General features: G+C 35.0%; 1 protein-coding gene across 2 annotated transcripts in view; it reads right to left on the reverse strand.

The window, feature by feature from the left end:
* Positions 1–451: 451 nt before the first annotated feature.
* LOC118280611 (lysine-specific demethylase lid) overlaps positions 452–15,970 on the reverse strand; it is a 29,233-nt gene continuing 13,714 nt past the window's right edge. For both annotated transcript variants that reach the window (XM_050699228.1, XM_050699227.1), the window contains 11 exons: positions 15,342–15,512; positions 14,724–14,956; positions 14,359–14,480; positions 9,235–9,380; positions 8,503–8,726; positions 7,728–7,845; positions 7,211–7,373; positions 6,959–7,029; positions 6,484–6,601; positions 6,002–6,139; positions 452–5,644 (listed from right to left, as the gene is read on the reverse strand). In XM_050699228.1, coding sequence (XP_050555185.1) covers positions 5,508–5,644; positions 6,002–6,139; positions 6,484–6,601; positions 6,959–7,029; positions 7,211–7,373; positions 7,728–7,845; positions 8,503–8,726; positions 9,235–9,380; positions 14,359–14,480; positions 14,724–14,956; positions 15,342–15,512 — 1,641 coding nt within the window. In that variant the 3' untranslated portion in view covers positions 452–5,507. The remainder of the gene's footprint in view (positions 5,645–6,001; positions 6,140–6,483; positions 6,602–6,958; positions 7,030–7,210; positions 7,374–7,727; positions 7,846–8,502; positions 8,727–9,234; positions 9,381–14,358; positions 14,481–14,723; positions 14,957–15,341; positions 15,513–15,970) is intronic.

Below are 15,970 nucleotides of genomic sequence, written 5' to 3' on the forward strand. Positions count from 1 at the left end.
AGAAACCTACTTTGATAATTCTCATAATTAGGTTGTTATAATTATGTAGAACTTCTCTTTAAATGGAATAAGCAAGATTCTTTAACATATCACCTGTGAAACGACAAGATTGTATTTTAAAAATTTATACCAATTAATGTTACCCATGTTTATTAACGCCCACCATTAAATGAAAAAAGAAATTATGTAATTACTTTCAAGTAAAAAATTTATGTCACCAGCAAAATATGCCCAAAAATATGAAATAACTCACAGGTATTTTTTAATTATATGTATTCAAAATTAATGACTCGTGATTAAGGAAAATACCAAATACAATGACTCCTTTTACAGAGTAAAGTGGTCGCACACATTACATGCTCATCACGAGGTCTTGGGTTCGATTTTAGTCTCAATCTTGTTTTATAAATATGAGTTAGTATATTATATAAACGAAATAAAAAGCCAAGCATTATTTTTCTATAATTTTCTATATTTATTTGGTACACAATAATGTCAATCTGTCCAACGATACGGGACGACATCCATTCATTTACAAACATTAAACAATACAGTGAAGGCTTTACACGATACAGGCAGACACACTCCGGTATTGTTGGACATACGACTGCACTTAACTATATATACTGTACAATATGCGCGCACAGACCGAGCGCGGACGAATAGCAGCGGGGTAGTGTTGTACTATAACTTAATGTCAAAACTGCAAAATGGCTAATAATTACACAATTTGGCACAATATACTAAACAAAGCCTTGGATCAACGTGCCAAATTCCAGTACTAATTAATTGTTCATTTAAAATGCATAATCAGGATAAAAATACTCATAGGAACTACATATATTTTTCACTACATTTTATCATAATTATCAAAAATAGTAATTATATATAATATAAATATTTCATTTTATATTAAAATATATAGTAACGTCCTACAAGTATTGTGGGGGACTGTAATTCGTCGAGCCGGCGTGTGCGCAGGTATCGAGTCCATACATACATATAAATATAATTAAACATTAGGTCAGACGAGGGCTGCCAGAGATCAACATAATTTTGTGAATCAGCCATGCATGTGCACTTGGTTTGACATATATTATATTTATATTTTTTAACAAATCATCTGGAAATCGGACTAGTGGCTACAAATAGAGATTTTAGCTCGAATCCTAGATTCAAATTAAGTATAAGCTCAAGAGAAAAATAAATTATATACCAAATAAATTACACACTATAATTTAAAATAAATTTTGAATTAATTCTACTAAGTAGAGGAACACTACGATCGTATAACATGCAATGTTAAACTAAATTAGTTAAATTACTGTAGAACTTATGTAACTGTCAAACCAATAACACTTATTTAATAAAACAATCGCAAATATCTAACAGTTGAGACTTAGCGCTAGATGGCTGGCGAACAAATACAGAACTTGTCTACAAGCGATAGAGTTCATATTGGCTTATCATTTGTCATTTAGCGGTACATTTTGTATACAACTTTACATTGTGATTATTATATATTAAGAAAATCTTGTATAGATATAGAATTAACCAATAGTAACTAATAAAAGGCATATAAGTAATACAATTGCACTGTGTTTTTAATAAATTAGATTTATATTTAGTTTTTTTTTTTTTATATATCGCAATGTAGAGTTGTGCCAGTACAATAAGCGTAAGAAATAATGTAATAATGTAATATATTATATTTTCAATGTAAATACAATGGCTGTAACTAATCGAATCAATTGAACCTTACCAAGCCTTAGTATTTGTGATACAGCAATATATAGACATGTTTTCAGTTGTGCCAAGTCGAATATTTCAGCTATTGCTATCCTTTTCTATTTAGTACGATTAGAATGAGACAGAAGAACGACCACTGTCCAAATTAACAGATTTTGTGTAGTAACTTAGTGATAAATGTATTTAAAGGATAGTGATTATATTCCTGTCTCTTTCTTTGCTTCGTTAGAAGTAAGTAATAGCAATATTATTTTAATTTAGATCTGAATGTTTTTTTTTAGATATGTTAGATATAAAATAAATATATTGTAGGAAGATTATAGTTTTTTTCGCCTTTGTAAGGTCTCGGGTATTGCAGTTTGGTAACAAATAAAATTGGAAGACGGTTAAAATATATAACATATAGTTTTATATATCACGTTTATCTGTATTTGTGACTAATATATATATTATATCTTTGTGCAATTCATATAGAGTGCTTAAAAATTTTGTTCAATACTTTATTTAATATTAGTTGTCGAAAAACCCAGGTAAGTTAACATTAAAGGACATTAAAAACAAGTTAAATTAAATTAACTCTTAAAAAACTGGAATAGAAAAGAAAATCTGGTAAGGTATTAGCTTTATTTAATCGTCTTATTTATTATAAACTATGATATAATCATTGATTCACAAATTAAAGGCCAGTGCATAAATATTTCGACAAAACATATTAAAACAGATACTAATTCAGTCAAAACTACATAAAATACTTCAAAATTTTCAAAGACATTTTAATATCTGTAAAAATATGTTGTAAAGGACACATGTGACAGAGAATACTCGCGTGGCTCTGTCACATGGGTGCTTTTATTTACTTACAAAGGTATCAAGCTCTTACAACATTATTCTAACATTACATATACATCGAACTACATTTAAACAATATTTACAATAAGATAAACGCTCCCGACCAATACAAAGCAGATACACAATATAGTTCACTAATTGGTCTTGGAACTCAAGCTTACAGGGTTGTATGGTACATATTACTCCGTCCTATCGTATCAACATAATATATAGGATATCGCGTTCAATGAACTCTTCGCATTGTTTACTAGAGGTCTTAGTACGACTTTGTTTTACGTTTAATGAGATTGACACGTTACCGCGTTTAGCCCTCAGATTGGCCGGCTGAAATTAACCAACCAATCAGAGAGCGATCTCAGTAAATGTAAATCAAACTTGTACTAGGCTGTCTCGTGTCGTGTGTGTACTTTACAGACAAGTGATTATATAAGTTGATAGATGTAATATATATAGAACAATAACCACGATTACTTTACATAAACTTAATGTCACGTAACAGTGTAAAATGTTGTAGAAAAGTGTTCAACTATGAGCTCGGTAATGTTTTAAATTCTTTAGTTTATAATGATGTCTGTACAGGTTTTATAGAAAATGTCGACATGCTACTAGTCGCAGTAATCTAGGTTTAGTAATTGAAAGTAATTAGACAATCAGTGGCTCACGCTCCACACAGACACACCTCGCACACATATGTATCTACTACTTACGCTATCAGTTTCTTGCAAAAATTCCATTACATTAAAAACTTTTTAATTTTCTCGCTAAGTTTTTTAAAAAAATATTTACAAAAAAGTTTCTCGTCCATCCGAAGACCTTGTCATCGCGTCTGTCGCCCAACATTAACATGAATGTGGCCAAACTGAACAAACTACTCTTTAATACAACTCAAAAATACAAAATTCAAAATATCCGCTACAATTACACTAGGGCCACAACTAATCGCTAATTATATAAAAAAAGAAATAATATTTACTAATTTCCAACCGTATAACAAGTAAATAAAGTACAAAATTAGTAAAAATAAATCTCAAATATTTGGCTACATTCAATATTAACATCGACAGGACTGGAAAACGTTTCAAATATAAATATATTTGTTACTGTGACGTAGGAACCTGCTTGGTATAAAACTTACGAGCAATACCATCCACATTACAATCACTTTTCTTTGACTCTTTCACGAAAATTACATTTTGGCATTGCAAACATATTAATGTTGCCATTAACAATATAAAAATAAGGTGTTGCCCATTAAGTGTTACACCAAACGACACGTTAAGGACTAGACAACTTACAAAACTCACTACTTTACAAGTGGCCGCGCGTGCGCCGGTCCACAATACATACACCTAGTCCTTCATTACCAATTATACATAATATATATTATACATAAATTACATATTTCCCAGTCCCGATACCTTAATTACTTGTCAGTTTTATTTTTAATAAAAAATAATAACTCTACCTATCCCACTCGTCGCACTCTGAAGATACCAACTTTTGTGAGAGAAAGAGAGGCAAAGAGAGAGAGAGACGTGTATATTTTGCTAATATTTTAACAATAACATTGGATTAACATGAACATCTATATTGAAAACATGGCGGTATTATTCACTGTAGAGGTAAATCGTGGAATAAGTTTATAGTTATTTGTGTCCAATAGAGGAAAACGCAATTATTTGTAGGTCTTGATAATTTGATATTGTTCAAGTAATTGCCTACACTACATTGGACCATTTATTAAGAGACCTTTGGTGATCAGTGTCCCATTTATAGGCTCACGACACCATGTCTACTAATTTCCTCGAAATACGTCTACAGTAAATTATAACCTCCAAAAACTTCAGATTGGGGATTCTACTAACACTGATCTAAACATGCTTGGGACTAGAGCCCCGCTATGGCAAAAACACTTGATAACAGTAATTTTATTTATTTACTTGAAAATTTTCTATTAAAACATTGAACGATTGCTACTATATTATGGAGTTTGTTTGTTATGACACATTATTGGAAATTCAATATTAAGTTTTAGACATTAGATGTCAAAATTGAATGTTATTTTACTAACTGTAAAGTTGAAATTTTATTACACAATCAACAAGTTATTTTATAACAACTTTTCAAAACACTTGTGTCATAACAAATCAGACTCGTTAATTTGATCTAAAAATCCATTGAACCACATTGAGATAATTTCAAAAACGTTTAATTATGCTACTTTATTTTGCAACTAATGTTCCCTCTCTTTTCATCATAATATAATCTGAATCATTCTATCACGCTCAGTCATTAATTTATTTGATCTGTATTATTTAATCTCGGAAACGTGTCCGTTGTGAAATCAATCATATATCTTGGCGATAAGTTTCATTATGTTTTGTTTCTCTAATCACTTGCTTCTATGTTTGTCTCTCTACCCTTCAGTGAAATGGGAGAAGTCGAGCGAACATGGTTTTAACATTGAACCAAATAAGGTTTATATTGCTTTGTTCGAGTAATCATGTTTGTAATAACTAAAAAGACCTGTATTTCACTATTCTATTGGATGTGTTCGCTCAGAACTCCTTGTTTAGGCCAAAATGCTCAAACCAAGTATGTATTGTAATTCCAGTGTTTGATATTTCATAGAAATACAATTAACGTCATAGTTTATTTGTTGTAGACATGTTCGCTTATATTGTAAAGTTACAATTTTATATTACTCTCTATTCGATTGGACAGTATCATAAAACTGCATCTAAGAACACTTGTGTCAAAGTGAATACACAATATTGTTATAAAATCCGAGTTAGAATTGAACCAGTTCGTATGAGTGGCAGTACACTAGATAAGAAAACAGAGCAAACCGTATCACTAGTAGAAGGCAGGTGCAAGGCCCCGAGTGTGGGTGCGTCGTGCCCGGTGCACTAGCGGCGCTGGTGCGCGCAGGTGCCGCAGACGTAGTCGTCGTCCTCGCGCAGCGCGGCGCGGGACAGCCCCACGCAGTGCATGTGGAACCACTGGTCGCAGCCCCCGTCGCACTGCACCCAGTCCACCTCCTTACCTGCGGGGGAAACCACATTATGCTGTTAGTTACCATACCAGGCTAAACTTAAATCCTTTTCGTACGTAAGAGAGCCATCTTTCGAAGATCCCACAAAAATCTAATATGAAATAACGACAGCCGTGTGAGACAAGTTACGAGACGGTCATTGCTTTTGGTTTTGTAACTTGTCTAGTGTTGCCTTACCACCAAGCTGCTTATTTTGGCCATCGTATCCCATAGAGACGTATTACTCCACGCAATGCGTTTGTGACTCCCCTAGTGTCGCTAATTGCTTACCATCAGGTGCTTCCGCTACTCATTTGCTCCATAAGAAAGTTATATTGTCATGGTACTACATGATGGCGTGATACTGACCAGTAGGGCGAAGACAGTTCTGCGCAGCGCAGTCCTCATCGTCCTCTGCTGAGGAAGCCGACGACGAGCTACTCCGCCGCGCGCTGGCCGCGCCGCCGCCGCGACCCGTGCCCGAACCCGACGCCGCCGCACGCTGGCCTGCACACATAGAAAAACAAATGTTAGATATGTACTATAATATCAATTAATTTGAATCGCTTATCTTTCACAACATATGCTAAAATTGTAACCAAATCCGCCAACAAATAATTACTTCAAACAGAGAAATGTTTTAAGAACTTTTGCATTCTGTAAGACTGGGCTCTAAAAAGCAGTTTTCGTTTAGATAATATCACATAAGCCTCCAGATTGGTAGAATTGATGACGTTCATGATAGATCAGTAATAAAATTATTGAGTGAATTTTGTAACTATTTTAGAACATAAAGGGAAATGGAAAACAAGTTAATATAATTCAATAACAATAGTAAGTATGAGACTCACCCATCCTAGTTTGCCGCACATGTTTCCCCCTCGTAGGGGGCGCCAGTCCCCGCTTGCGACGCTCCTGGCGCGCCATGTAGTGCTTGCGCATCATCAGACCGGAGCCTGATGACATGCCCTGGGGAAGTAAAGAATTCAGTTTGAGCAAAAGGTTTTTAGATTTGATTGTTGTGTAAAACAAACAATATTCAAAATTCTCTGTAGAGCAAGTTTAAATATTTATTCTGTGATGCAATAAACTAAGTGTTATTTATACTAATATTATAAAACTGAAGAGTTTGTTTGTTTGTTTGAACGCGCTAATCTCCGGAACTACTGGTCCGATTTGAATAATTCTTTTTGTGTTGGATAGTCCATTTATCGAGGAAGGTTATAGACTATAAAATATCACGCTATGACCAATAGGAGCCGAGCAGAGCGGGTGAAACCGCGTGGAAGTAGCTAGTATTGTATAAGTATGTTATTATTAACTTACCTGTTTTCTATTGAGATAATTCGTAGTAGTAGCTGTGCCTCGTTTGAGGGTAGGTTTCGCAGCTGGTGCAACTGTAAATGAACAAAAACAAATATTACATAGATTATTTTTATATTCAAAGTCATAACGATTGAAAGGTTAAATATGAAACAGGGGTAGATTACTGTCTGGAGTGTCACATAGGGTATTCTATTAACCCACGTAAACACAGTCAAAGTGGCCGGCAAAAGCTCGTAGTGGAATAATACGTACCGTGGTGGTGTCTTGTCCGTGTCCGCTTCATGGGGTGGTGGTGTCGCGGGGGCCGCGTGTGTCGCTTGCGGCGGCCGGCGTCGTGCCGCGCCGCCCGCGCCCCCGCCGCGCCGCGCCACCACACCACCGCGCCCCACACCGCCGACTGCTCCTCCAGCTTCACCTGGGAGGGAACGTACACGGTTATATTATATCTTATTATTTGTTTCACGAGATACTCGACTAATGCCAAACCACAATAGGGGCTCATATTCATGAGTAACATTGGGCGACAAGTGACAAATCGCCGACTCTCGACGCCATCTCAATATTGATGGTTATTATAATTCGATTTAGATTTCAGCCATGATCGTCCCACTGCAGGGCAAAGACCTCCCTACCTTCCTTCCATTCCTCTCTGTTTAAAGCTTTTTGCGACCAATCCTTGTCATAGATGTTGAGTTCGTCCCTACATTTTATTATAATAAAGTAATTAATAAATATTGCCACAATAACAAAATTCTAACAAGTTCTTTACCTCTAACAAGTCTCCCTCGAGCATCAAGTCTTCCAATTTCTGTAACAGTCCGGGTGCGGCTCGTGCACTAGGAGATCTCGGCGTCGCACTGTATGCATGTTCCACACTCGCTGAAGATCTGTCGGAAAAGAAGTATTCATTATAACATTTCTAAATTCAGGTTGCGTAAAAAAGTTTACGCAATTAACTTAAAAATACACATTTATAGATCCTACTAGCGGACCCGACAGACGTTGTCCTGTCTACACGTTAATTTGAAAATTTTAAACTTTTTTAATAAGCTAAAACATTCTGGACCTTTTTGATGAAAATTATTATTCAAATGTTATGACAATATCTAACGTCATTAATATTTGACACTGCGATGGTAGCGCCGTCTGTCGGATCCGATGTAAAACATTCCAAAATCAACAACTACTAATAAATTAAAAATTAATTAAAAAAACATTGTCCAGCGGACAAAATTGTGAATCTAAACCATTCTCAGATCCCCTTGAACACACACAAAAAATTTCATCAAAATCAGTTCAGTCGTTTAAGAGAAGTTCAGTGACATACACACTTACAGAAGAATTATATATATAAAGATATGCATTGCATTAGTATACGACCAGTCGACATTAACTTGTATATTATAAAACATATTATTTAAAACTGATTTTTAAATAAATGTTTTGACATTACTGTGTTACGGAAAGCTCAATTAGTTTCGAATCCGACCGAAGCTCTTAGCCCATCCTCGCAAATAAGTCGTACAACAATATTGAATATTTACCTGGCATTTTGCTGCGCTGCGAGATGTGCCCGTCCGGTGGCCTTCTTGAGGTCCTGGTGCAGCTTGTCGGTGTTGGCGGGCGGCGGCACGGCGGCGCTGTCCCGCTGCAGCGCCGGGCTGGCCAGCAGCGCGCGCGCCGCGTCCTGCCACGCCATGGCGCGCTCCGTCACGCACTGCAGGGCCTCGCCCTCCGCTAGGCGGACGGGTAGCTTCTGCAGCCATACCTGGGGACGCAATATAGGGTTAGTATTACCACCATCACATTATAGACATGACAATGATATGACTTTTTTCATATTGCATCTATCTTAACAGTGTTCCACTTCTAGTTTTAGATAAACTTATTTCAGTAGTAGTTGAATACCAACTTCATCATTAGCTGAAAGATACTACTTTTGTCAATCAAAATCTACTTAATTTCTATTCTATATCTATAAGTGAGGACTTGTAATTGGCTTTCTGTTGTCTATGGAATATCTCCTTTGTTAAGTTTTTATATAGCTGTAAGTCTTCCATAGTGTAATAAATAAATAAATAAAAATAAATAAAAATCACAATTTTTGTGACGTAGTATTGACCATAATTTCCGCATATGACTGCCAGATTAGGAGTTTATAGTCCAGTCATTGAAAATTTTGATTATATTGCTACCTATCACTCGATGTTTAGTCTTAATTTTAAGTCTTACCAACCTGAAAAGTATAAAAACAATAAAAACTACAGTCAACTCACCAATAGCGCCAGTATACGGTCGAGTCGCGGCCTCTTCGTCCTGACACAGTCGGAGCACAGGAACTTGGGCTCCGTCGTTGGGAAGCTGGACTCCGCGCGCTCGGGAGACTCTTCGCGCTCCTCCTTGTTCGCGGCTATGCAAGAGGCTGGAGATGAAAACGAGACAATTAGTTTAGGTAAAATCTCAAACTTGTTATGAAAATTATGGCTTGGCTTTTATTCGTCGAACAGGTAAAACATGCTGTACTGTATGACCTTTGTAACCGTGTCTTCAAGCAAATAAATGATTTTCATTTTTCAGGTTTAAGTAGATGAGTACTTTTTTTATAATTTTCATCTTTGTGTTTATAAGTTCAAATTTCAATAATTATTTACCAGGCAAAGGTATCGAAGCCTAGCCATTACTTAATCAACGAGTCACCCCAAAACAGTTTCTTTCACACTTGTAACTTCCAAAATATTCGATCCCCAAAACTTAGTTTTCAATCTTTATTGTTATCTTCGTGCTAACTTAGCCCTGGACAAAGTTATTTAGTGCTTTCATGTGAACAGTTATAAGTGATTAAAAACAATTAATTAAGTGATATTTGTACTGTTTTATACATGAACATACTAGTTATTATCTAACAATAAGTGTGTGTGACAAAATCATCGAAAAAAGAAGAAAAAAGTGCAAAAAAGTGAAAACCGTTGAAATTTAAATCTCTAATACTGCTATAATAATAACGTCCGAACAAAACAAACAACTATACCTTAATTTCGACATTGCACTTATCGAACCAAATAGTCGATGCGGCAACTAGAAGACTGGCGTTCACGTGACACCTGGATCGATCCCCGCCGAACGCATGCTCTTTTTGTGATTTATTTGTTCGGTTTATGTTTATTCAACTAAAACTACAATGAACTTCTTAAATAATACGTTACGACGCCCCCGAACATATTCGGACCCAAATAAAAGTAATGTGAGCGAAGTTTCTACTCATACCGTCCATGATGAAAGTGTATCCAGTATGCCCGACTTGTCAAACGATGAGTCACAAAACGAACTGATCGATAAATTAAAACAACAAATTAAGAAACTGGAATCTGAACTTAGCAGTGCCCATCAAGAAATTGAAACTCTTTCTATAGAAAATACAAACCTCAAGTGCGCGAATCTCGAATTACTAGAACAAAATAACGTATACAAAACTATTACCCAAAGCCCCATAAAGAAAATTAAAACAAAAACACCTCTCAGAAAGGAAAAAGTAAGAGGAAATAAACAAATACACACATCATGTCAACTACAGTCATCACCAACAATAGATATTACTAATACTCCGGACCAGCCATTATCTAGTACCGGTACCAAGACTATGCAACGTCAGACAGAAACCAAGAAAAAGAAACCTATAAATAAAATTCATATATTAAGCACTAATACCAGACATAAAATACTATCTATTTCTCAAAAAACGTTCCCCGAAAAATACGAAATTTGCCATTATCTTAAGCCAAACTGCAATACAGAACAACTTATCAATAATTTGGAAACCAAAATACAAGATTTTACGATGAACGACTTCTGTGTCATTTTAATAGGCGAAGAAGATTTTAAAAGCACTCATGACTACTTTAGTCTTATACTCTATATAAGAGAAGTCTTGCAAAAACTAAATCACACTAACATAATTATCTGTGCACCCACCTTTAAGTATGGACATCACACAAATATGTTCAACTGGCGAGTGGCGAACTTTAACAACCTTTTATATTTCGATATATTAGAACATGAGCACGCTTACTTCTTGGATTCAAATAGAAATCTTAAATGTAGTTATGAGATGTTTAACATAAAGAGTGGCACCGTGAATAACGTCGGCGTGAAAACTATCTTCGAAGACATCCGAGACTTTATTAATGGAATAATCCAATACGACTTACACACAGTGGATAGTCCTTCGTCCTCAAATCAGCTGACATCTGACATCACCGCTGACTCTTTGTTTTTTCGAAACTAAACACCTATATGTATTACACCAAAATATAGCTGGCTTATTTAACAAAAGTGATATTTTGATGATAAATATGGAAGAACTTGCAGAAAAAAACAAAAACATTGATGTACTTTGTATTACGGAACATTTTATGATGGCAGGAACTGAAACATATCTCCATATAAATAATTATGTATTAGCAAGTTGTTTTAGTAGAAGTAACAGCAAAAGAGGCGGAGCCTGTATTATAGTTCATAAAGACCATAAATGGAGAGAAATTACAGAGGTTAAAACGCTTTCCGTAGTTAATTTATTTGAATGTTGTGCTATTGAATTGATTGATTACAAAGTAATTATAGTCTGTGTCTATCGAGTGCCGAATGCGAATAATCTAGTTACATTTCTTTGTAAGCTTGAAAAAGTTCTCTTGCTCATCACGAAAATAAGATGTAATGGTATCTTAATGGCTGGAGATTTTAATATTAATACTTTAAAAAGTAATAATGTATCACTAGACTTCGAGTGCTTGTTATTAAACTTCAACTTAAAGCTTGCTATAAAACAGCCGACTAGACTAATTAGCCTGACTTGTATAGATAACTTTGCCCATGATTTTAAAAAACAATGTAAGACTGAAGTGTTGGAATTTGGTTTATCAGATCATACAGCCCAACTAATAAAACTCCCGATAAAAAAAGTTTTCAAATTTAAATACTGGTATAAAACTGAACGAAATTATTGTAAAGAAAACATGGATAAATTTAAAACGTGCGTAAAGAATTTTTCTTTCTCAGAACTGTATACCATTAACGACACAGATAGTGCATATTCATATTTCATAGACAATTTTAAATTATTCTACAATATGTGCTTTCCGCAAAAAGCATCAAAGATACAAGTTAATTATAAATGTAAATGGATATCGCGCGGAATTAAAATTTGTTGCAGGAAAAAAAGGTTATTGTTATGGAAATTTAGACAAGAACCAACTAAGACGAATAAAAACAATTATATCAAATATTCCAAATTACTAAAAAAAATTATATCTCTAACAAAGTGTTCCCAAAATAATTACAAAATTAAAACATCGGATAACAAATCAAAAACAACATGGCAAATTATAAATAAAGCACGGCCAAATTTACCGAGAGAACCCATAGAAAAAATTAAAATGCAAAATAAAAATATTACAAATCCTACCGAAATAGCTGGCACATTCAATAATTATTTCGTAGATAAAGTTAAACCAATCCCGGGTGCCGGTAATAAAGTAACATCACTAATTAATCCTAGACCTAATTCAATGTATTTAGCTCCTTGTACACCTATTCACGTATTTAAAATAATAAATGGCTTAAAAAACACAAAAAGTGTTGGTCAAGATGGGATCTCAACAAAAATTGTTAAGGATGTAAATGGTTATATATGTCATCACTTAAGCTACATTATTAATCTGTCTATAACAAACGGCATATTTCCAAAAGACCTTAAAATTGCAATTATTAATCCGTTATTCAAAAAAGATGACAAAGAATTAGTTGAAAACTACCGACCGGTTGCCTTTCTATCTGTTTTTTCAAAAATCTTTGAAACCTATTACAATATAGAATTAAACAATTATTTAGAAAATAACAATATCTTATGCAACGAACAAAAGGGCTTTCGAAAACATAAAAATATAAATATGGCTATCTTTGAGTTTCTGAAAAATATAATGTCTGCGATTGATAAAACCACCCCTGCGTGCTCGATCTTTTGCGACATGACACAAGCCTTCGATTATGTTGATCATACAATATTAGCTAGTAAACTAGAGGCATATGGCATAAGAGGAAATGTCTTAGAACTATTTAAATCTTATCTATCTGATCGGCAACAAATTACACAAATTACAAAATTTAACGTTAATACTAAAAAAGAAGAACAATACCAATCCCAAGTAAGATATGTTAGATATGGTGTTCCCCAAGGTAGCGTACTGGGACCCACGCTCTTTATTACTTATATTAATGATCTCCCTCGTGCAACTGCGCAACCTATGATATTATTTGCAGACGATAGCACAATTAATATTATATGTAATGATAAAAAGTTATTTGAAACCGATATAAATGAATCCCTAAATTCAGTAATAGCATGGTTAGACAATAATAATTTAAAAATAAATATGAATAAAACAATTGCAATGAATTACAGTCAAAGACCTCAAAATTCAATTCAATTTAAAGTAATATATAACAATAATGTAATTAAAGAAGTAGAAACAGCCAAATTTCTTGGATTAAAAATTGACAATAGAATAAATTGGAAATGTCATACTGAAGACCTTTGTACAAAAATAAGCAGTTTATCATATGCGATGTACAAACTGTCGTCAACAGTGAGCAAAGACGCGTTGTTGACGGCATATCATGGACTGACAGAATCGGTGCTTAGATACGGTCTAATATTCTGGGGAAACTCGACTAACACCGACATGGTATTTAAAATGCAAAAACGCTGTATCCGGGCTATGTTCAAGATTAAAACTACTGATAGTTGTCAACCACTGTTTAAAGAGTACCATATACTGACACTTCCGTCATTATACATATTAGAAGTAGCTTTATTTGTTAGAAATAACCCTCATTGGTTTCCGCTTTTGGCAGATAATTTAGTTAGAAATAGACGTAAGAAATATAAGAATTATTTACAGCCTCACTCTGCAAAAACAGCACTTCTCCATAAAAGTGTGTTTTGTATGGCACCTATAATATATAATAAAATTCCGGAAAAGTTGAAAAATATAAATAACAATAATTTATTCAAAAAAGAACTGAAAAATTTACTTACTAAGCATTGTTATTACCATGTTAAAGATTTTTTAAATGAAGATTTATAAGTTAGTTGTCTAAAATATTTTAAGTTTAGTTGTTCTTTTTAATAGTTTTATAAATTTTATTATTATTTTGTACGCCAATTATGGCAAAATATGTTGAGACTTACAATTTTAACTGTACTATCTGCATTTACATTTATATGTATAATGTTACCTACACATGTTTATACAAATAAATTTATCTTTATCTTTATCTTTATCTTTAATCATTTCATTACAGTAAGAATATATGAACCTTACAATAACATAAATTATATAACGTACCATGGAACCAGTCCTTGCAGAGCTCGCACTGCGTCATGACGCCATACTGTCGCTTCTGGCACGTGCAGAACGTCACGCCCGCGGACACCGGCGCACGGACCTCCTTGCGCATGTTGCGCGCTCTGGAATACGTAATCATACAGTTAATTTCAAGTATTTTACTCAAAAATATATAATATATAGATAAAAATGTGTTTATAAATGTTTGCTCTTATTCAAAGGCACTTTGTGTCAGTGCCGATCCTTAGCTATCGCTGACGGACAGATAAATGGACTGTTATAATATTATTCTGACATTTCAAAAGTACCCGTATGAGGTCTAATTGAAACAATTGATTTATTTATCGACGAATAATATACAGTACCTTAATTCCTTAATGGCTTGCAGCTCTTTCTGCTCAGCATTTTTGAAGGCAGCGACGATGTCAGTCGGTGTGGAGTCCTCGCTGAAGTTCTTGAGGAACAGCCCCGCTTCCAGCGAGGAGGCCGGTTCCCCTCCAGCTACCCCAGCTCCCCCTGTACGCGCGCGTCGTTTGCTTACTGTCTCCCCCACCTCCACGCGGGGGGATAGGGCTTCTAGTAGAGAGTATGGCCAGTTCTGGAAATGGAAAAGTTAATACACATTAGGATTATATCTAACTTTCCGATCTGACTTGAGCAAGCGTAATGATTAATGCTTCTTCGTGGGAAAAGATTTTCTCAGTATTGGGCACTTATGGATGTGATGGCTGTTGATGTGATCAATCTCTATATGTAGGAGAGCCATACTTCGAAACGAATGGGTCGGCTCGACCAGAGCCATACCACACAGCCTCACAGAAAACCGACCAGTGTGAAAAAATCCTGTTGTGTTAGTGACCCGCCCAATCTCGTAAACTCCCAAATAATCTTCAAAATTCTATCTTAGTTGAATAGTACATTTATCTAGGAAGACTAAAGGCTATAAAACATCACCCTATGTTCAATAGGAGCTGACAACTTACCTTCTTGAGGAACATATCAGCAGCGCCTCGCTTCCAGTTCCTGGCGGACTGCAGCGCCTGCGCCAGCTGGTCCTTCTCGTAGAGCTGCAGCGGGATGCTGGCGCCGCGCCGCACCACGCTCTCCACGCTGTGCATGTACGGGTACAGCTCCTTGGACTGCATCTCTTCCACCTGGAGATAAAGACAGTTATATGATACAAAAGCAAGGAAAATATGTCATCAAAATAATATCTCTATATAATATTATGTATCATGTAAAAAAAGTCAAAAAATATTTATTTCTAATAGACGAGGAAGGCACTTCGAATGTCAAAGCAAATATAATAATATTAATAACGTTTGTTTGTCGGTCAGTCCTCTAGTGAAGCTATATGCTCGTTCCAAAGTGTAGAAGATCCCTTAATTAGTCCAAGCGACACAGCAAATGTCAACTGTCATTAAATGCTTATTATGTAGGTACTCATAATATGGGTCCCTACTGTAATTTGAAACGACTCGAATTACCAACATTAAACAGTTACTTGACTAAGCTGTACAGCATCATTAACATGATATGTCTCACAAGTCTCGAATTATTTTTTCATTTCTTTTATGACAGGTATAGAACAAATCTATAAACCGTCAAATAC

The sequence above is a fragment of the Spodoptera frugiperda genome, chromosome 16 (assembly GCF_023101765.2).
Source record: "Spodoptera frugiperda isolate SF20-4 chromosome 16, AGI-APGP_CSIRO_Sfru_2.0, whole genome shotgun sequence".
NCBI classification, from domain to species: Eukaryota; Metazoa; Arthropoda; class Insecta; order Lepidoptera; family Noctuidae; genus Spodoptera; species Spodoptera frugiperda.